At 47.6% G+C, this 23,655-nt stretch overlaps 1 protein-coding gene across 2 annotated transcripts in view; it reads right to left on the bottom strand.

Moving 5' to 3' along the window:
- Nucleotides 1–727: 727 nt before the first annotated feature.
- LOC124016157 (retinoic acid receptor alpha) overlaps nt 728–23,655 on the bottom strand; it is a 203,371-nt gene continuing 180,443 nt past the window's right edge. For both annotated transcript variants that reach the window (XM_046331696.1, XM_046331697.1), the window contains 6 exons: nt 10,995–11,136; nt 5,392–5,552; nt 5,015–5,191; nt 4,266–4,470; nt 3,761–3,919; nt 728–3,206 (listed from right to left, as the gene is read on the bottom strand). In XM_046331696.1, the coding sequence (XP_046187652.1) occupies nt 3,001–3,206; nt 3,761–3,919; nt 4,266–4,470; nt 5,015–5,191; nt 5,392–5,552; nt 10,995–11,136 (1,050 nt within the window). In that variant the 3' untranslated portion in view covers nt 728–3,000. The remainder of the gene's footprint in view (nt 3,207–3,760; nt 3,920–4,265; nt 4,471–5,014; nt 5,192–5,391; nt 5,553–10,994; nt 11,137–23,655) is intronic.

Below are 23,655 nucleotides of genomic sequence, written 5' to 3'. Positions count from 1 at the left end.
AGCTGCGTAAGACAAAATACACATTCCCACCAGCACCGATGTCAAACCCTTTCTCCTATGCCGAGTCTCCTCCTACACATCTGAACAGCCAATGCATCGCTGTTGCTAGGCAGAACCTTAGTGATATTTGTTCTTCCTCACTTCCTCTGACCTGACCTCTGCCCCAAATTGCTCACTCCTCCTCAACTCACGGGGGGTCGTGTTGACTCGTACCAGACTCTTTTCTGCTCCCATAGAATCCCTGATAGCCAACCATAACATATCCGCACAGAAGGTGAACATTATACATTCCCCTAGTCTCCCTCAGTGACACGAAGAAGTGTATTTCTTATTCTCATAACCCAACGGCACTTAAATATTTTGTCTTGTCCATTCACCCTCAAATGGCACAAAAATCCTTCTTAGAACCCGTCTCCTCTCCTTCATCTACACTGATTGAAGTGGATTTAACAAGTGACATCTGTAAGAGATCCTAACATTCACATAGGGCAGTCTGTCAGGGAAATAGTTGTTCCTAATGTTTTGCACACTCCGTGTATTGTCTGAACTAAATCGAGGGGCCAATAAGGGAAGAAAACTGTAGTATAACCATTAAAGGGTGTCTGGATCTTGTATTGTTTTTTTGCAACGAGACCTGCTATAGTCCCAGGTCCACCAAAATGCTGCTATACACAAACGTATAAATGGTGGACCCACACCCAGTTAATTAAGAAACATTAAAAAAACACACAGACATGGTTCTTTATTAAACATTATTCTCTTCGTCCAATGATCTGGCATAATCAAAACAGTTATTTATTTATTTAATCCGCAAATGCTGGTTGTGCATCCGATTGTATTACAAGTGAGAGTGGGGGGGGGGGGGGGGGGGGCAGTTGTGCGTTGTCATTCTGGCTGCAGTGAGGTTGGCCCCGTTCGATCCGTTGTGAAGGACAGGTCCACTGCTACTGAACAGCAGAGGCAGTGGCGTCGTGGGGGGGAAAGGAGATGGGTGGGTGTAAGTCACACTAGTGTGTAAACAGCGGTTAGAGAGCGGGGCGAATAGCTCGCCTGATACCAGAACAGTTTGTGCGGTCTTGCCCACTCCTGTTTCGTTGTCATGCATTGGCGAGACAGCACAAACTGATTCAAGGCCAGGCTAGGGAACAGCTAGGTACTCGGATGTGTCACAAGAGTCCGGGATGACAGGCAGATAAATACTGATAGTGTGTAAAACAGAGGCAGTTGCGTTGTCATGATAGATAAAGAGAGAGAGGTGCTGATACTGTGAAACAGACTTAGAGAGGCAGTGCTGTTGTGTTGTGTGGTGGTGGTGGTGGGGGGGGGCTAGAGAGAGATGGGGAACATGTAGGCAGTGGTGTTGTGAGCATACTGGTAACGTGGGACATTTTGGGACTGACGGGGGGGGCATAGATATTGAGAACGTGCACAGAGGCAGTGGTGTTAGGGGGGGTAAACACATACACTATCCAGACGTGGAATGAGGGAGGGACCACCTTGGGAAAAGAGGGGGAGAAGGGGATCCCGGAGTTGTCGGTCAACAAATTGTCGTAAATCTTTCCATTTTATTTCAGGTGAAGTCGAAATGTAACTCTTTACTGGTTGTCAACGGCTGTAGTGGTCCTAGAAGTCAGCCCCTTCCTTAGGTGGTCTAAACAGTCGATTTAGTGATCAATGCCTTCACTGCAGAAACCAAAACGAGAACAAAAAAGCTGAACATAAAAGGCTTTGACAATGTCAAAAAAAGGTCTAGACTCCGTGTACTTTTAAAAAGAAGGAACACATCTGATGTACATTTTGTCGCGGCTGCTATTATCTCACAGAGCATCTTCATAACTCCACAACGACTTGACTCTGGATCATTAGAGCCACTATGTTTTCTTTTCTTTTCCACCCACGAAAAAAAAACTAAATACTGTAAACGGAACAGAACAGAACAGAGAGATGCCAACCCAACCTGGTCCAATTTGTGTTTTGTGTATCAATTTGATCCAACCTGTGAACATGACAGTGCAAGAGGTCTAGTGCATAAAGTGAATTGCATCTGAAAATCATTTTTGTTCTACTTATCTATTGATTTGATAGAGGAGAGAAAAAAAAAACACATTTCCACTGTGACTACTTAGTGTGCCGATGTTCCTGGGTGAAACGGAGAGAACAAAACACTAGGTCTGGGGAGGTGGGGCGGAGGATCACAAGTTCGAAAGAACAGTGAGGGAAAACATTTGGGAAAAAAAGATAGCAACTCCTCTTTTATGCATCATTCCACCGAGGATAATTCAAATTGCAATCATTACTTTTTCAATATATATATTTATATTTCCATATATCTTTTGTAAGAAAAAAAAAATCAGTCTCTTGTATAGGAGAAGGTGAGGCAGGCACCCCCCTTCGGGCCCCCCCCCGTTTGCTGTCCCTGACAACATTTAGGGATGACTCGTGCCCAATGTCAAGCTGTCCGTCTGTCTGTCTAGTTCCCTGCAGAAAGACGTGTGTCTTGTCGACCCCTTCACCCCAGGTCTGACGGGCACCGAGCCCGAATTCCTCTCCAATGTCTTAAGGGGGAGAGAGGAGGAACACAGAGTCGTCACTGAGGAGAGTAAACAGAACACCTCAGATTAAACTCCTTGCGCGGCGGGGCAGCCGTTCCCTGGTGTTGGTTCTGAGGCATGTCTATAGTTGTGGTGGGGGGGTGATGGGGATAGTGCCATCAAAGTGAGATGCCCACCCGCCCGCCCCCCGTATTGTTCAGTCAAGTATGATGGGGTCGGTTCCGGCCCCGTTTCGGTGCCCGGTCTGGGTCTGAGATAGGGGGAGTGGGGGTACGGCTGTCCATCGAGGCCTACGTTTGCCCCCAAAGTGTCAAAGTCCATCTTGGTTGGGCCCAGGCTTGGCCCTCTTCCTAACCCCACTCCACTCTGGCCTGGTTTGTCACAGTGTGGGAGTCTGTAGTCACGCCTTCTGGCTGTCCCTGTCTGGGGGGTGGTGGTGGACCCCCGTCTAAGGGGAGGGTGCAGGGGGGCTGCTGCGAGCTGAACTGGGGGACAGGCTGGGGCTGCAGCTGCCTGGTGGGGCCCCTCCTCCGCTGGAGCGGCCCCCGCTGGCCCCCTGCCCCTCCAGACCCTCTGAGTTCTCCAGCATCTCCTGGATGAGAGGGGGCATGGAGCCTGGGATCTCCATCTTCAGAGTGATCACTCGCTCCGCTCCTGGAGGAGGAGAGGAGAGGGAGGGAGGGAGGGAGAAAAAGAGAGAGGCAGAGAGAGAGGGTCATGTGTTATGTGTTCCACAAGGTTCGGCCTCTACAGCAAAATGTCGTATGTAAGACCATAAACATTTATCTTCAAATAAATGACGCATGATGTAGCTATAAACGGCAGTATTGCTGCACTGAGACTAGGGCTGGACTAACACAGGGGTTTACAGAGGCTGAATTCCCTTGGCCCAACCCCACAGGGTGCCCAAGAGGCAAAAAATTACAAATATACAATCACAGGAGCCAACTTTCAAAGTTTAAAATACACCAAAAGAACATAATTTAGCCACAGAGGATTAATAGTTTATAAAAAAAAATAAAAAACAACTGTGGATTAAGTTGTATAACAAGCACATACAGGTAACTGCCAAAATATCAAGTCAACACCAACATAAAACAATACGGTTTCCCAAGCTGCCGATGACTTCACACTGGAAGAAGTTTAAGCTACACTAAAGCTACCCTATATACAAAAAAACAACGCAGTGTACAGGCGTGTTCTCTCACCCTTGGCGCTGATGCTCCTGAGGTCCGTGATCTTCATCAGCATCTTGGGAAACATGTGCGGTTTGTGAGGCCTCCTCTTCCTCACGTAGATCTTCAGAGCCTCCAGTAGGGGCTCCTGTAGCAAGTCCACCTTGTCTGCCTGCTCCAGATCCTGACGGTCTACACACACACACACACGCGCGCACAAACACACACGCACGTACACACACACACAAACAATGAAAAGCACGTCCTTATTACCCACTCTTTACACTCAAAGAGCACGCCCAACCGTGGCATGATTCACACAGTGGCATGATAACAGTAGCATTACCCACATGCAGTATTAGGCAAACTCACGTCTTCACGCCAGTAATGCACACAGCTGACAAAACACACTAGTTGCCGAGACTTGTTTGTACTAATTTGCTGGAAAAACAATGACAAATCGGCCTCTTTTGAGCTCAACTCCCGGACCCTGACATGAGTGCAGCGCTGGGTTGGGATCCGGGCAGAGGTGCAGTACCTCCACACAGCAGACAGATGCCGCTGAGCAGGCCGGTCTCGGCGTCGTCCATCTCCAGAGGGAGGAGTGTCTGGGCGAAGGCGAACACCAAGTCTGTGAGCGGGCCGAAGCCTGCGTTGTGCATCTGGGTCCTGTTCAGGGTCAGCCCGTCTGAGAAGGTCATGGTGTCCTGGTCTGGAGTGTAGCGCGTGCAGATCCTCAGAATCTGAGATGGAGGGATTGAGATGTAGAGGGAGGGAAGGAGGGGAAAAGGGAGGAAGTTAGTCAGTCTTGCGACGAGCCTTGGCTCATCGGAGTAGATTTCCGTGGCGTGAGGAAGCTTGATATGCAAGTGCACCCCCTGGACAGGATGCTGGACTACCTTATCCTCAATCTATCTCCTTAATGTTGAGTGCCAAGCAGAGAAGCATCGGGTCCCATTTTTTTATGACTCGGCTGGGGATCACACTCCCAACCGTCCAGTCTCAGGACGGACACTAACCACAAGGCCACGGAGTTAGTTGGAAAGGGAGGTGGAGCACAAAGATATTGTATATTGGTGTTCCCTTTTTGTAGATGTTTTGCTGTTTGTAATAAATATATGTATGTCCTACATGTGTGTGTGTGTGTGTGTGTGTGTGTGTGTGTGTGTGTGTGTGTGTGTGTGTGTGTGTGTGTGTGTGTGTGTGTGTGTGTGTGTGTGTGTGTGTGTGTGTGTGGGTGTGTGTGTGTGTGTGTGTGTGTGTATGTGTCCTGATGCGTCTCCTCACCAGTATGTCCAGACAGGCAGCCTTGAGCAGGGTGATCTGGTCAGCGATCGTGAGGGTGGTGAAGCCTGGCAGATGTTTGGCAAACTCCACCGTCTTGATGATACACTTAGTGGACAGCTCACTGAACTTATCCCACAGGTTTACGTCTAGAGCCACGCGGTGCTCTGCACTGTTATTCTATAGGGGGGGGGGGGAAGAGGGATGCATTTTATTCTGTGATTCTACAAATACACCGGTTGGCATGTTGAGAGTGAAAGGAGTGTATGTTTGTCAGCGTTTGGTGTACCCAAAACATATTGGCAGAGTGAGGGTAATGTTTGTGTACGTGTAACCTGTCGGTGTGTGTGCATGTGTGTGTGTGTGTATATATAACTCACCGTGGTGTATTTGCCCAGCTGACAGAGCGAGGGGAAAGTCTCCTTATGGGCCTTGCGAACGCGTTCGATCATCTGCTCCGTCTCGGTACTCAGCACGTAGATCTCCGTGCACTCTGGCTTCTTCTCCTCCTTCTTCTTCTTGTTCCTGTCGTTCCTCACCGCTGAGAGCGAGAGAGGAGATGAAGAGATGGAGAGAGAGAGAGAGAGAGAGAGAGAGAGAGAGAGGGAGTGATGGAGAGAGTTATCCTCTAGGCTCAAATGACAATTCCCGCGGATATGTGAAAGTTAATGCCTCCAAGTCGACCTCACAATCATCACATAGCCGTGCCAACTCCAACCAAAGAGACAAGACAGACAATGTATGGCAGGGGAACACACACATCAACCACTAAATGGAATTGTATGTGTGTATATATATATAAATATGAGAGAGAGAGAGAGAGAGAGAGAGAGAGAGAGAGAGAGAGAGAGAGAGAGAAGCACTGTTCACTATGTGTGTTGCTTTCTTTCCTCAGGGCAGCATAGCACTTTTCACTATGTGTGTGTGTGTGCTGCCAGCGTGGGCCCAGAAAACACAACCTAATGAAGCCATTAAATAACTATTAGCCTGGCGCTCCAATCAGTCTTGACACACACACAAAGGAAAACGGAGATGCCCCCCCATCAGCTGTGTAGTGCTATGGCAAAAACCAAAACATGCACCCATGGGGGGGGGGGGGGGTTAAATAGCATCAGTGTGCCAACCCCCTTCAGAGAGTCTTCGTGTCCGTGGTTCTATGTCTAAAAGGATGACAGGTTGACCGAGATGTCAAGGTCAGGGCACAAAGGTCAGTCAAGAGGATTTAAGACAGTCCTGGACACACGCACAGCCCAGCTACACAACTCGATATAGATCCCAGTTTAAAAGCAAACACACACATCTGATTCTGTCAAATTAATACATGAAAAACAACAACAACAACACAGTGCTACTTCCCAGGTGTAGTAACATGCTCCCCACCACTAGATGGCAGTGGTTGATTTCCCTAGCGGCCTTGACTGGGATGAATGTAGCTGTAAACCAGCGGCTCGGAGCACTGAGGAGGATAACTCACTTACAGGGGGGCAAAGAGGATGAAGGGCTAGGAGATTGTTTTGGCGCTTAGCCTCATGGAAACCTATAGGGAGATAGATATACAGTGCGTGTGAGCGTGTGTGTGGTGGAAGTGTAGACATGGACTAAGGGAGGGAAGCCATCATGGTGGGTTGTGGATTATAGCTCCTTGATATGAAAATGTCTTGAAATGGGTTGGAACCATCACTTTTTGTCACGTCAGTGTGTGGTGCGTTGAAGACATTTCGTGGGAGACAGTATTTCACTCAGAAGAGACCGACACACACGAGACGGACACACACAGAGACAGAGACACGAGAGACAAAGACACGAGAGAGAGAGACACAAGAGAGAGAGAGAGAGAGAGAGAGACACACGAGAGAGAGTCACACGAGAGAGAGTCACACGAGAGAGAGCGAGAGAGAGAGACACACGAGAGAGAGAGAGACACACACGAGAGAGAGAGACACGAGAGAGAGAGAGAGAGAGAGAGAGAGACACACACGAGAGAGAGAGAGACACACGAGAGAGAGAGAGACACACGAGAGAGAGAGAGAGACACGAGAGAGAGAGAGAGACACGAGAGAGAGAGAGACACACGAGAGAGAGAGAGACACACGAGAGAGAGAGACCCACGAGAGAGAGAGACCCACGAGAGAGTAAGAGACAAGAGAAGAGACACACGAGAGAGAGAGAGATAGACACACGAGAGAGAGACACACGAGTGAGAGAGACACACGAGAGAAAGAGAGAGACACACGAGAGAAAGAGAGAGAGAGAGACACACAAGAGAAAAGACACACGAGAGAGAGAGACACACACGAGAGATAGAGAGAGACACACACGAGAGATAGAGAGACACACACGAGAGAGAGAGACACGAGAGAGAGAGACACACGAGAGAGAGAGACCCACGAGACACACGAGAGAGAGAGAGAGAGAGACACGAGAGAGAGAGAGACCACACGAGAGAGAGAGACCCACAGAGAGAGAGAGACACGAGAGAGAGAGAGAGACACACACGAGAGAGAGAGAGACACACACGAGAGAGAGAGAGAGACACGAGAGAGAGAGAGAGAGAGAGAGAGAGAAAGAGAGTCACACGAGAGAGAGAGAGAGTCACACGAGAGAGAGAGAGAGACACGAGAGAGAGAGAGACACACGAGAGAGAGAGAGAGAGAGAGAGAGAGAGAGAGAGACACACGAGAGAGAGAGAGAGTCACACGAGAGAGAGAGAGACACAAGAGAGAGAGAGACACAAGAGAGAGAGAGAGACACAGAGACGAGAGAGAGAGAGAGACAGACCCAGAGAGAGAGAGAGACCCACGAGAGAGAGAGAGAGAGAGAGAGACCCACAAGAGAGAGAGAGAGACCCACAAGAGAGAGAGAGACCACAAGAGAGAGAGAGAGAGACCCACAAGAGAGAGAGACCCACGAGAGAGAGAGAGACCCACGAGAGAGAGAGAGACCCACGAGAGAGAGAGAGACCCACAAGAGAGAGAGAGACCCACAAGAGAGAGAGAGAGACCCACAAGAGAGAGAGAGAGACCCACAAGAGAGAGAGAGACCCACAAGAGAGAGAGAGACCCACAAGAGAGAGAGACCCACAAGAGAGAGAGACCCACAAGAGAGAGAGACCCACAAGAGAGAGAGACCCACAAGAGAGAGAGAGAGACCCACAAGAGAGAGAGAGACCCACAAGAGAGAGAGAGAGACCCACAAGAGAGAGAGACCCACAAGAGAGAGAGACCCACAAGAGAGAGACACACGAGAGAGAGAGAGAGAGAGAGACACACGAGAGAGAGAGAGAGAGAGACACGAGAGAGAGAGAGACACACGAGAGAGAGAGACACACGAGAGAGAGAGACCCACGAGAGAGAGAGACCCACGAGAGAGAGAGACCCACGAGAGTAAGAGACAAGAGAAGAGACACACGAGAGAGAGAGAGATAGACACACGAGAGAGAGACACACGAGTGAGAGAGACACAAGAGAGAGACACACGAGTGAGAGAGACACACGAGAGAAAGAGACACACGAGAGAAAGAGAGAGACACACGAGAGAAAGAGAGAGAGAGAAAGACACACAAGAGAAAAGACACACGAGAGAGAGAGACACACACGAGAGATAGAGAGAGAGAGACACACACGAGAGAGAGAGAGAGAGACACACACGAGAGAGAGAGACCCACGAGAGAGAGAGACCCACGAGAGAGAGAGACCCACGAGAGAGAGAGAGACACGAGACATGAGAGAGACACGAGAGAGAGAGAGAGAGAGAGACACGGGAGAGAGAGAGTCACACGAGAGAGAGAGAGAGTCACACGAGAGAGCGAGAGACACACGAGAGAGAGAGAGACACACGAGAGAGAGAGAGACACGAGAGAGAGAGAGAGACACAAGAGAGAGAGAGAGAGACACACGAGAGAGAGAGACCCACGAGAGAGAGAGACCCACGAGAGAGAGAGACCCACGAGAGTAAGAGACAAGAGAAGAGACACACGAGAGAGAGAGAGATAGACACACGAGAGAGAGACACACGAGTGAGAGAGACCCACAAGAGAGACACAGAGAGAGACACACGAGAGAGAGACACAGAGAGAGAGAGAGAGAGAGAGAGACCCACGAGACCCACAAGAGAGACCCACAAGAGAGAGAGACCCACAAGAGAGAGAGACCCACAAGAGAGAGAGACCCACAAGAGAGAGAGAGACCCACAAGAGAGAGAGACCCACAAGAGAGAGACCCACAAGAGAGAGAGACCCACAAGAGAGAGAGAGAGACCCACAAGAGAGAGAGAGACCCACAAGAGAGAGAGAGACCCACAAGAGAGAGAGAGAGAGACCCACAAGAGAGAGAGAGAGACCCACAAGAGAGAGAGAGAGACCCACAAGAGAGAGAGACCCACAAGAGAGATCCACGAGAGAGAGAGAGAGAGACCCACAAGAGAGAGAGACCCACAAGAGAGAGAGACCCACAAGAGAGAGAGAGAGACCCACAAGAGAGAGAGACCCACGAGAGAGAGAGAGACCCACAAGAGAGAGAGACCCACGAGAGAGAGAGACCCACGAGAGAGAGAGACCCACGAGAGTAAGAGACAAGAGAAGAGACACACGAGAGAGAGAGAGATAGACACACGAGAGAGAGACACACGAGTGAGAGAGACACAAGAGAGAGACACACGAGAGAGAGAGAGACACGAGAGAGAGAGAGAGAGAGAGAGAGAGAGAGAGAGACCCACGAGAGAGAGAGAGACCCACAAGAGAGAGAGACCCACAAGAGAGAGAGACCCACAAGAGAGAGAGACCCACAAGAGAGAGAGACCCACAAGAGAGAGAGACCCACAAGAGAGAGAGACCCACAAGAGAGAGAGAGAGACCCACAAGAGAGAGAGAGAGACCCACAAGAGAGAGAGACCCACAAGAGAGAGAGAGAGAGAGACCCACAAGAGAGAGAGAGAGACCCACAAGAGAGAGAGACCCACAAGAGAGAGAGACCCACAAGAGAGAGAGACCCACAAGAGAGAGAGACCCACAAGAGAGAGAGAGAGACCCACAAGAGAGAGAGACCCACGAGAGAGAGAGACCCACGAGAGAGAGAGAGAGAGAGAGAGACACACGAGAGAGAGACACGAGAGAGAGACACACGAGTGAGAGAGACACACGAGAGAGACACACGAGTGAGAGAGACACACGAGAGAGAGAGAGACACGAGAGAGAGAGAGAGACACACGAGAGAAAGAGAGACACACAAGAGAAAAGACACACGAGAGAAACAAGAGAGAGAGAGAGCAACGTAAGAGAGAGAGAGCAACGCAAGAGAGAGAGAGACACACGAGAGAGAGAGACACACGAGAGAGAGACACACGAGAGAGAGAGACACACGAGAGAGAGAGACACACGAGAGAGAGAGAGAGAGACACACGAGAGAGAGACACACGAGAGAGAGAGACACACGAGAGAGAGAGAGAGACACACGAGAGAGAGAGAGAGAGACACGAGAGAGAGAGAGAGAGACACACGAGAGAGAGAGACACGAGAGAGAGAGAGAGAGAGAGAGAGAGAGAGAGAGAGAGAGAGAGAGAGAGAGAGAGAGAGAGAGAGAGAGAGAGAGAGAGAGAGAGACACACGAGAGAGAGAGAGAGACACACACGAGAGAGAGAGAGTGAGACCCACGAGAGAGAGAGAGAGAGACACGAGAGAGAGACACGAGAGAGAGAGAGACACGAGAGAGAGAGAGAGAGAGAGAGAGAGAGAGAGAGAGAGAGAGAGAGAGAGAGAGAGAGAGAGAGAGAGAGACACGAGAGAGAGAGACACACGAGAGAGAGAGAGAGAGAGAGAGAGAGAGACACGAGAGAGAGAGACACACGAGAGAGAGAGACACGAGAGAGAGAGAGAGAGAGAGACACACGAGAGAGAGAAACATGTTTCCAATGCTAATAAAGCCCCTTAAATTGAATAGTGGGGATTGGGGTGAGAAAGAGAGAGAAGGAGACAGGTACTAGTACTCACACTCCTTGGACATGCCCACTTCTAAACACTTCTGCAGGCGGCAGTACTGGCAGCGGTTGCGGGTGACCTTGTTGATGATGCAGCCTTTCTCTCGGTGACAGGTGTACACCATGTTCTTCTGGATGCTTCGCCGGAAGAAACCCTGCGGGGAGAAGAGAGGTCGGGTGTTAACATTTGCTTTATTTGCTCATTAAAAAAAACGATAATTGTAATTTAAAAAAATATATAATAATAAGCGGGAGAGAAGGGGAGAAAGATTGCTGTTATGTTCTGGTTTTGCTTAGACAATATACGCCTACGAATGACATGCTTCGATGCCCAACGTAGCGTCGCCGAACTGAAAGAGAGAGAGAGCAGCAATAATAGGTTACTGACCTAAAAGGCTCGTTTTTTGATAGCAGCGGCGTCATTGAGATAATACAACTAGAGTAGGCCAGCTTATGTATGGAAGACGGAAGGATAGAACGACCAACGGTGTCAACAAGTCACATGACAAAGGACACCCGCATCGACGACAGGCTCTAACGGCGCTCAACATGCTGGTGAGTGACGTTCAAACCTGTGGGAGTGTATTGGCCCAAAGCTCTCGTGTTGACCTATGGAGGGCGAGTGACAATAACATTGGTACGTAAGGTAATAGTGATTAGTTACATATCAGGATATTATTTTTGACGATATGTCGTATCGTTTTAACAATACCGCAATACTATTTATGCGCCAGGTCGGCTGTACCTGCACCCAGTATTTCTCCTTCATAGCTCAGTCCTCCCATCTTCTTTTTTAAACAGGGAGCCAATTTGTTTTCGGGCACATTTATTTCCACGACTGGCCAAAACCCGTTTTCTCGTGTCTCTCTCTCTCTCCCTCTCGTCTCTCTGCAGCAGACATACGATGAGCAATACGTTCGAGTCTCAATAAAAATTGCGGTATCGAGTGGCAATACATATAGAAGTGTGAGAATCTTGATACGTATCATATCGGCATCTAAGTATTGTGATATCGTAAAGAGAGGTCCTTTGCAATTCCCAGCCTTAATATGTAACACACACACACACACACACACACACACACACACACACACACACACACACACACACACACACACACACACACACACACACACACACACACACACACACACACACACACACACACACACACACACACACACACACACACACACACACACAGACTTCCTTAAAATGAGTGCCCGCACAGTGTTCAACTTCCCATTCTGTGTGTCTGTGTCACGGAGCGTATTGTCCAGCCACGTGTTTCTCCACAGTGACTAACCGTGGCACCACCGCCGCACGTGCTACGCTCCACTCTGAATCATGCCCGATCACACTCTGCTATTTGGGCATTTTAAAACGAGGCTGTTAACATATTTCAGGACTTGACTTTTACAACCCACTAAGCTGAGGGACCATGTGTAAGCTTTGGCAGCGCGTGCACACTTTAGGTGCCAATAGCGCAATTTGAAGAGGAAAAGTGTGTGTGTGTGTGTGTGTTTGGGAACGAGAAAGTTCGCGGGGCATTAACAGTTGGCAGTTTAACAGATGTTTCTATTCAGAGCGACTTACGCTCTAAGTGCACACATTTTCGTACCTTCTTTTTGTTGCATTGGTCCCCTGTGGGAAATCGAACCCACAACCCTGGCGTTGCAAGCTCTACCAACTGAGCTACATGGGACCATTAAATGTGTTTGCGCATGTGTCTGTGTGTGTATGTGTGTGTCTATGCGGCTGTGTGGGCCTAGCTTGGCCAGGTTAGTTGTGCCACACTGGGTGGGCATTAACTCACCAGTCTAAGCGCCAATGAGCTCCCCTTGGTTAATCCCTTAAGGGGCTTATGGGTAGGCAGGGCCTGGTGGCATTGGGGGAGCTTCAAATTAACTCCCATTCCTCTTAATTACTCTCTAAAGGGAAGACGAAGCCCCAGCTGCTGCCCTCCTCACCCACAGAGACGATGACGGCGAGAGACTGACAGGCAGGTCGTGTGGGAAGCTTTCAGCCTGTCGTGTTGAAGTGCGGTACGTGTGCGCGCGAGACGTTTGGCAAATACAACGCATGTTCGTTAAACACAAGGCATGTTGTGAATGTCTTGATCAAGGTTACCGATCAGAACATTGACAATGAATAGTGCCGATTTCATAGCGTTTGTGTGCTGGAGTCATTCATGGAGCCTTCGTTGCTGACCTATGAACCTGTCATCGTGACGGGGTGAGTCAGTGGTGGCATCCAGAGAGGTAGAGGGTGCTGGACAGAAACACACGGAGCATACCAAACATTAGGAGCACCTTCCTAATATAGAGTTGCACCCCGTTTTGCCCTCAGGACAGCCTCAGAACACCGTGGTGTCGAAAGCGTTCCACGGGGATGCTGGCCCACGTTGACTCCAATGCTTCCCACAGTTGTGTCAAGTTGGCTGGATGTGTTTTGGGTGGTGGAATGTTCTTCATACACAACGGGAAACTGTTTGAGCATGAAAAAACTTTTGGACACCAATCAGTGCGCCTGGCACCGGCAACCTGTCTTGCCCATTCACCCTCTGAATGGCACACACACACACAATCCATGTCTCAATTGTCTCAAGGCTTAGAAATCATTCTTTAACCCGTCTCCTCCCCTTCGTCTACACTGATTTGACGTGGATACCAATAAGGGATCATAGTTTTCACCCGGATTCGCCTGGTCAGTCTATGCCCTGGAAAGAGCAGGTGGTCCTAATGTTTTGTACACTCAGAGTGATACGGTGATATGTGAAATAAATAGGAAAACAGATTTTTACAGAAAACACAGATGAATATCTGAAAAGGCGGGAAAAGAAGGAAAACATACAGATGGACAAAACACAGTTGAAAACGGACGGACGGACGGACAGATGAGTAGAGGGTCATAGACAAGACAGGCAAGCCGACAAAACAACATATCAAACGTAAACAGAGGGCAAATTACAAACGGACAGAAAGGGACGAGTAAACGGGCTGTGAAGAAAGAGAAACGGAGAGCAAACACGGCCAGATTTGCAGCCAGATGCTCCAGGATAATGAACTGACGCCCTGCAGCAACTAAGAGTACTGCTCGTGGCGGCGATTTGTGTGCCCCTCTGCCCAGCAATATCACTAATCCACTCCAGCGCGCACGCCCACACACAATTGTGGGGGAGATTAAGTGGCGACAGCCCCTAATGTCGGCAGACCAGAGCTGGTGTGTGTGTGTGTGTGTGTGTGTGTGTGTGTGTGTGTGTGTGTGTGTGTGTGTGTGTGTGTGTGTGTGTGTGTGTGTGTGTGTGTGTGTGTGTGTGTGTGTGTGTGTGGCAGAGCAGAGTTGTTATGGCTTCGGCAGTGTGCACAGGCCAGGCCAAACACTCCTCTGCTCGGAGCCCTGTATGAAGGTCAGGTGACCTGCCGAGCCCCTCCCTGATCTCCCTTCGCCCTCAACCAGGATCAGCAGAGCCAACATGGATGACTCGAAACGTACCATACATTAGCAAACATAGCACATCCGATGTCGGCCATTTTGAGCCAAATGGCCCTGGTTTCGTTGACTTGTGGGCTTTGTGAAGGCAGAGAAAAGCAACTGAATGCAGCCGGGGATGGAGTCCATGTGGACATGATGGGGCGTGAATCTAGCCCCGCTTCACTGGGTGCGGTCACATAGTGAACATACTGTATGTAAGCCTACCCTCCCAGCAGAAGTTAGTCATGTCACGACAGGGGCACTGCCAGTGTGGTGGGTGATGCCCTCTCCACATGCCAGAGGAGATTCCTGTGCCCAGTTTGGCAACAGCACTGCTTGGCATGGCAGGTGGCACAACCATGAAAATCTCTCCATTCCAGTTAAGCCCTTTTACTGGGTAAGTCTCCGTGCTATCACATTTATATAGACTCAACTCCCACTGATTCGAACAGCAAAATTCTTCCTAACATCTGGCATTGGTATCAGGCCAACTTGGAATCCATTGAAAACTAGCAGTAAGTACTAAGTAAAACAGAAAGGTCTCTATTGTTGTGCTAGTGGTGTGTGTTTGATGCTTTATGGGATCATGCTGCCCTACACAGGCCAATCAGCATCAAACACAGGGCCAATCAGCATCAAACACAGGGCCAATCAGCATCAAACACAAGGCACAGATACAACAGTAGAGCGAGACCCGACTCCTCGAGCTACAGATATGGTTGAAGTCGGAAGTTTACGTCCATTTAGGTTGGAGTCATTAAAACTAGTTTTTTTTTCAACCACTTCACAAACTATAGGTTTGGCAAGTCGGTTAGGACATCTACTTTGTGCATGACACAAGTCATTTTTCCAACAATTGTTTACAGAAGATTACTTCACTATAATTCACAGTATCACAATTCCAGTAGGTCAGAAGTTTACATACACTAAGTTGACTGTCCCTTTAAACAGCTTGGAAAATTCCAGAAAATTATATCATGGCTTTAGAAGTTTAGGATTAATTAATTCGCTTCTGGCTAATTGACATCATTTGAGTCAATTGGAGATGTACCTGTGGATGCATTTCAACCTTCAAACTCAGTGCCTCTTTGCTTGACATCATGGGAAAATCAAAAGAAATCAGCCAAGGCCTCAGAAAAAAAACATTTTTAGACCTCCACATGTCTGGATCATCCTTGGGTGCAATTTCCAAACTCCTGAAGGTACCACATTCATCTGTACAAACAATGGTACGCAAGTATAAACACCATGGGACCACGCAGCCGTCATACCGCTCAGGAAGGAGATACATTCTGTCACCTAGAGATTAACGTACTTTGGTTCGAAAAGTGCAAATCAATCCCAGAACAGCAGCAAAAGGACCTTGTGAAGATGCTTGAGGAAACAGGTACAAAAGTATCTATATCCACAGTAAAACGAGTCCTATATCGACATAAGCTGAAAGGCCGCTCAGCAAGGAAGAAGCCACTGCTCCAAAACCGCCGTAAAAAAGCCAGACCACGGTTTGCAACTGCACATGGAGACAAAGATCGTACCTTTTGGAGAAACATCCTCCATAGAACTGTTTGGACATGATGACCATTGTTATGTTTGGAGGAAAAAGCGGGAGGCTTGCAAGCCGAAGAACACCATCCCAACCATGAAGCACGGGGGTGGCAGCACCATGTTGTGGGGGTGCTTTGCTGCAGGAGGAACTGGTGCACTTCACAAAATAGATGGCATCATGAGGTAGGAAAATGATGTGGATATGTTGAAGCAACATCTCAAAACATCAGTCAGGAAGTTAAAGCTTGGTTGCAAATGGGTCTTCCAAATGGACAATGACCCCAAGCATACTTCCAAAGTTGTGGCACAATGGCTTAAGGACTACAAAGTTAAGGTATTGGAGTGGCCATCACAAAGCCCTGACCTCAATCCCATAGAACATTTGTGGGCAGAACTGAAAAAGTGTGTGCGAGCAAGGAGGCCTACAAACCTGACTCAGTTACACCAGCTCTGTCAGGAGGAATTGACTAAAATTCACCCAATTTATTGTGGGATGCTTGTGGAAGGCTACCAGAAACATTCGACCCAAGTTAAACAATTTAACGGCTACCAAATACTAATTGAGTGTATGTAAACTTCTGACACACTGGGAATGTGATGAAAGAAAGAAACGCTGGAATATATCACTACTATTATTCTGACATTTCGCATTCTGAAAATAAAGTGGTGATCTTAACTGACCTAAGACAGGGAATTTTTACGAGGATTAAATGTCGGGAATTGTGAAAAACTGAGTTTGAAATGTATTGGGCTAAGGTGTATGTAAACATTTGACTTCAACTGTATCTGGGGACTGATCTAGAAAGACTAGCGCAGGTCAACACTCCCTACAAAGAGAGTGCGAGAGTGATACCCTCTCAGGTGACTTCGCCCCGCTGGAAACGCCGTGGCCGTGAAACTCCCCCTACCACTCTTCATGCAGTCCGGAGCTGTGGTTTTATTATGGCGTCTCAATGAGTGAGGGTTCTAACCGGAATGAGGGTGAGGGTTCTAGCCGGAATGAGGGTTCTAACCTGTACGTGGCCATCTCGCATTCAGCTGGGTGGTTTGCTGTTGCCTTATTGACACTCTTACTAGAGATGTCCTGGGTTTGAGGTCAGAGAGGAAGGACACCTCAGGATACCTCGGCGGCACAATTCCACTTGAGCAGTGGTTCCCAAACTTTTTATAGTCCCGTACCCCTTCAAACATTAAACCTCCAGCTGCGTACCCCCTCTAGCACCAGGGTCAGCACACTCTCAAATTACGTTTTTATGCCATCGTTGTAAGCCTGCCACACACACATTATACGAAACATTTATTAAAAATAAGAATGGGAGTGAGTTTTTGTCACAACCCAGCTCGTAGGAAGTGACAAAGAGCTCTTATAGGACCAGGGCACAAATAATAATAATCAATAATTTTGCTCTTTATTTAAGCATTTTACATATAAATCTATTTGTTCATAAAAAATGGTGAATAACTCACCACAGGTTAATGAGAAGGGTGTGCTTGAAAGGATGCACATAACTCTGCAATGTTGGTTCTATTGGAGAGAGTCTCAGTCTTAAATAATTTTCCACACACGGTCTGTGCCTGTATTTAGTGTTCATGCTAGTGAGGGCCGAGAATACACTCTCACATAGGTACGTGGTTGCTAAGGGCATCAGTGTTTTAACAGCGCGACTTGCCAAGGAAAGAAACTCTGAGCACAGCCTAACGAATCCAGTTGTTTGTGTCGTCCGTTTCGGCAAAGTACCTGCGTAATTGCGCACCGAGCTCACTCAGGGGCTTCGCTATATCACATTTGACATTGTCTGTAAGCTTGAGTTAATTTGCGCACAAAATAAATCATACAATGGAACCTGGAATATCTGTGTGTTGTCCTTGTTAATGCAGACAGAAAAGAGCTCCAACTTCTTAATCATAACCTCAATTGTGTCCCGCACATTGAATATAGTTTGCAGAGAGTCCCTGTAATCCTAGATTCAGATCATTCAGCCGTAAAAAAAATATCACCCAGATAGGCCAGTCATGTGAGAAATGTCATCATCATGCAAGCGGCCAGACAAGTGAAAATGATGGTCAGTAAAGAAAACTTTAAGCTGGTCTCTCAATTAAAATAAAAACGCGTCAATCCCTTGTCCCCTGATAACCAGCACACTTCGGTATGTTGTAAAAGCGTTACATGGTCGCTGCCCATATCATTGCATAATGCAGAAAATACATGAGAGCTTAGGGGCCTTGCTTTAACAAAGTTAACCATTTTCACTGTAGTGTCCAAAACGCATTTCAAGCGGTCAGGCATTCCCTTGGCAGCAAGAGCCTCTCGGGGGATGCTGCAGTGTACCCAACTGGCATCGGGAGCAACTACACGCGAGTTAACACTCCATTATGTCTCCCAGAAAAAGTATTTAGTCAGCCACCAATTGTGCAAGTTCTCCCACTTAAAAAGATGAGAGGCCTGTAATTTTCACCATAGGTACACTTGAACTATGACATACAAAATGAGAGGGAAAAAAATCCAGAAAATCACATTGTAGGATTTTTAATTAATTTATTTGAAAATGATGGTGGAAAATAAGTATGTGAATCACATTTTTATTCAGCGTACCCCCGACGGCATTGTGGTATTTCCAGTTTGGGAAAATCTGTACTAGAGGAACCAGATCGCGATGGGCCTTGCCGGAACCAGCTAGAACTAGCCTTGTTCGTTCTTGGTTGTTTTACATTTGCAGTGGAACTAGAAACAGGACTAGGTTTAATTTGTGGGAAAAACTGCTAGTGACGATTTTAGGAGCGCGACCGTTGACGCAATTCGACAGCGACAATGTTGTGATCCTTGGGGACTGCCATTTTTATGTATGGAGGAGAGAGATGTGGTGGAGGCGTTATCCTGGCTATTTTGTGCCATCCTTTTACATTTTTGTTTGTGGCCAGCAATGGAGAGTGAACAGAATAGAAGAGACAGCTGAAATGAGCCTGAGAAATTCACAACGTATAGTCATGCGAAGAGGGAATAGTTTCAGCTTGTTGAAAGACCAGTGTCGAAAGGCTCTGCCAAGATGCTCAAAAGCCCTTCCATTATTCTGTTTTTGACTAGAGTTATTCATCCGTGTCGCTGTACCGTTCGTAGTCAGATTTTCCTTCTCTTGACTCGAACCATTGACTCGTGCATGAGTATTAACAACATACGAGACACACACTGTGACATCATTGCGTGAGATCAATCATTGAATACAGGCATTTGTAACCCCACCCACCAGCCTACTTGGTTCGAGGACAGTACCAGATATCAAACGAGGCTGAATATCATGCTTGGTTCCAAGGAATCATGTGGGCCACGGGCAAACGGAAATTAAATGGGAACCGTGATATTCACAGCACGGCCCTTCAGTGGAAAAGCCTTTTTAGTGACCTCTGACGGCTCCAAGCCGCCAAGCCACAGAGGGTGCAGTTGCAGATGTGAAAGGAGAAAGAGGAGAAGGGACAAAATGGTATAGAAGACAGGGATAGGTTGAGTGGAGAGCACTTCTGTGCACATGGGAGTCCCTATGATACATATGGACCTCTGTTGAGAGGTGTACTAGGCACACACACAAATGCACATGCACCCACTAAATAGTATGTCCGAAATAGTCTGTTTACTCTCTCTTGTCTTTTGACAGCTACAGATGTTAGTGGCCTGAAATCCCCCCTGGACTGAAGCTCAGTAATTACAAGGTGTGAAGAATGTTCTGTCAGCAGAGGGCTGGTACCGTGGTCGAAGACCGGCCTAGAGCACTGGAACTACAACCACAGGTAAACAACTACAAGAGCTAGACCTTACAGCACTGGACCTACAACCACAGGTAAACAACTACAGGAGCTAGGCCTTACAGCTCTGGAATGAAACAATACACTGTGGCTAAACTACAGGAGCTGGACTTTAAAATACTGGAGCTACAGCAATATAAAAGAGAGGGGGAATTAGCACTTTACAGGAGATAAGTGCGTATGCTAATACGAGGCCTAAAGCGGTGTTGGATACTCACACTAACCACACTATTTGTGAAATAAATTGAGTACGTAGTACGCTTATTGGTCATAGATTGGATATAGTTAGTATGCCAAAAGTTCCCGGATGTCATATTAAATTCGCCATAATACGAAGTATACATGCGGTCGACAATATTTCCGTGCTTTTAAGGCCCATAACGCTAGTCTTCAGAAAACGGGCGTGGCTTCGCAATGTTTTCAGATTTGAAGAAAACAGCGGAAAATATGCTGCCGAAGTCCGACGAGAGCGGATACAAACTCATTGCGTTATCTAATTATGACAAATGTTAATAAAATTTTGAGCAAATGGTAATAAATAAATGACCTTTCAAATAAGTTACGTTACACATTATGTTGGCTGACAATTTGTTAGCTACGCTATCCTTACGAGCCGCATAGCATTTCAGCAGTATGTACCGGTATGAACAGAGCTGGTCATGGGTGCACCTTAGCCACGCTCAAGGTCCTAATCAATATCATTACCGCCATCGATGAAAGACAATACTGTGCAGCCATATTCATCGACCTGACCAAGGCTTTCGACTCTGTCAATCACCAAATTCTTATCGGCAGACTCAACAGCCTTGGTTTCGCAAATGATTGCCTCGCCTGGTTCACCAACTACTTCTCAGAGAGTTCAGTGTGTCAAATCGGAGGGTCTGTTGTCCGGACCTCTGGCAGTCTCTATGGGTGTACCACAGGGTTCAATTCTCGGGCCGACTCTTTTCTCTGTATACATCAATGATGTCGCTCTTGCTGCTGGTGATTCTCTGATCCTCCTCTATGCAGACGACACAATTCTGTATAATTCTGGCCCTTCTTCAGACACTGCCCTCCAGGCGAGCTTCAATGCCATACAACTCTCCTTCAGAGGCCTCCAACTGCTCTGAAACGCTAAACTAAATGCATCCTCTTCAACCGATCGCTGCCGGACCTGCCCGCCCGTCTAGCATCGCTACTCTGGACAGTTCTGACTTAGAATATGTGGACAACTACAAATACCTAGGTGTCTGGTTAGACTGCACACTCTCCTTCCAGACTCACATTAAGCATCTCCAATCCAAAATTGGATGGTCACCCCCAAAACCTCCTTTGGCTGCCTTTACTTCCAGTTCTCTGCTGCCAATGACTGGAACGAATTACAAAAATCCCTGAAGCTGGAGACTCTTATCTCCCTCACTAACTTTAAGCATCAGCTGTCAGAGCAGCGTACAGATCATTGCACCTGTACATAGCCCATCCAACTACCTCATCTCCATATTTTTTGCTCTTTTGCACCCCATTATCTCTACTTGCACATTCGTCTTCTGCACATCTATCACTCCAGTGTTTAATTGCTAAATTGTAATTATTTCGCCACTACGGTCTATTTATTGCCTTACCTCCCTTATCCTACCTCATTTGCACACACTGTATATAGACTTTTCTATTGTGTTATTGACTGTACATTTGTTTATTCCATGTGTAACTCTGTGTTGTTGTTTGTGTCTCACTGCTTTATCTTGGCCAGGTCGCAGTTGTAAATGAGAACTTGTTCTCAACTGGCCTATCTGGTTAAATAAAGGTGAAATAAAAAATGTTAGCTAGTTACCTAAAGTTAGTTGGCTACTAATACATCGAACTTGCCAGGCAGTATTTTAACTATATGCTATCTAACTACCCAACATTTATTGACTTGATTATTCACATCATTCTTAGCTAAGTTGTACAGTCATTGTGCGTTCTCAATGGACATGGTTAATTCTGTCCATCTACTCCGATTTCAGAGCACTCTGGTCTGAGTGTGCCCGAGAGCAGAATAACTGCTACATTTACGAATTTACGAACGCTCAACACCCGTTGAACGTAGGCGAAAAAAGCCTAATTAAATTGTTGCCAGCAGAACAGTTACAGTCACCAACGCTCTGGATAACATGAAAACAGCCGAACCAGCTCTTTTACAGCGTGTAAAATGGTCAGAGTGAGGTGTTCTCTCATTTGTGTCTGAAAGTAGCTAGCCAACATTAGCCAGTTAGCTTGGGTGCTTGACTACCGTTGTGATGATCAGAGCGCTCGGATCAACCCTACTCCTCTGCCAGAGCGTCTAGAGTGCGAATTTAAGAAAGGGGGAGGAAGATCGAAGGTCTAGGTTTGGTGAGGGTTGAAAGTACACATACATATGTCGGGAACACAAACGACACAGTCCATAAACACACCTAAAACACACACACCGGTTACAGCCAGGCAGAATTCCCAGTGAAACCCATGGGCTATGGGTCTATAAATAAAGAGGGGAGGACAGAAAGAGAGAGATAGGAAGAGAGAGACAGAGAGCGAGAGAGAGAGAGAGAGAGAGAGAGAGAGAGAGAGAGAGAGAGAGAGAGAGAGAGAGAGAGAGAGAGAGAAAGCGCGAGCGAGATCGAATGAAGAGAGACATGGGGAAGTGTTCAGGTAGATAAAGAGCAGAAGAAAGATGAAAATACAGAGGGAAAGAGTATCAGAGAGATTTAGAAAAAGAGAGATGCAGAGAAGGGTGAGACAGAGGAGAGGAGAGAGAGAACAGCCTGACAGGACTCTGTGGATCTATATCTGATATGGGATCCTTGATCTCTTCCCGGCCACCCCTGATCTCTTCCTGGCCACCCCCCTGATCTCTTCCTGGCCACCCGCCAACCCCTGATCTCTTCCTGGCCACCGGGAGCCTGCGATTGACCCTGGTGCGACCTGGGACAGGGGATCAACTCACGTTACGGTGACCTTTTACCGTGGGGGGGGGGTCAACACCCGTACACCATTCTACTCCATACATCACACCGTGACCTTCCTTCCCCATCCTGTAATCCTCTTTAGCTGCAGCACTAATCCTAGCCCCCGGTAACAGCTTGGGGGGGCGTGTGTGTGCATGTGTACAAAACAGATTACTTGTGTATATGCACAGGGGTCACAGTATGTTGTGTGTATGTAACATGGCTAAATCTTCTACCCTAATCTATGTGCTCTCTGTCACCTCTGGGTCTGCATGGCAAATGACCAAGGAACACAAGTGAAATACTCAAGGGCCCTTCCCCCTGTTGAGGGGCCAAAATCTTGGCTCTCTCTCGCACAGTATCTAGCGGACTGACTATTGGAATGTGATGCCATCTACACGCGTGTATGATCTCTGTGGTTATCTGTCGTGGTTCAGAGTGAACTCTGATGACATGGTATGCAAGGACGTCCTTTGTGCCTTCTCAGGAATGCGGTCTTATCTCTATTGTACCCAGCCCACCACCTCAGTTCTTCACAGGTCGAGGTGACCCCCTTTCTTTAAGATGTCGGCTGGTTCCATCTGATTGGATATCTTAGTTTTATTACCTAAATCTGTGGATTGGTCAAACATTGATTTTCAATACAAACAAGTCAGATCTGCTAGAAATGGAATGAAGGTCTGTTGTTTGCTCTTCTCCTGCCATTGCGAAAGGGATTTATGAAAACGCTTCTCTCTTTTAGGATTCCCGAGTGGCGCAGCGGCCTTAGGCACTGCACCTTAGTGCTAGAGGCGTCACTACAAGCCCCGGTTCGATTCCAGGCTGTATCATAGCCGGCTGTGATTGGGAGTCCCATAAGGCCGTCATTGTAAATAAGAATTAGTTCTCAACTGACTTGCCTAGTTAAATAAA

This window comes from Oncorhynchus gorbuscha, linkage group LG26, assembly GCF_021184085.1.
Source record: "Oncorhynchus gorbuscha isolate QuinsamMale2020 ecotype Even-year linkage group LG26, OgorEven_v1.0, whole genome shotgun sequence".
Lineage (NCBI taxonomy): Eukaryota > Metazoa > Chordata > Actinopteri > Salmoniformes > Salmonidae > Oncorhynchus > Oncorhynchus gorbuscha.
This window is presented reverse-complemented; position numbering and strand designations above follow the sequence as displayed.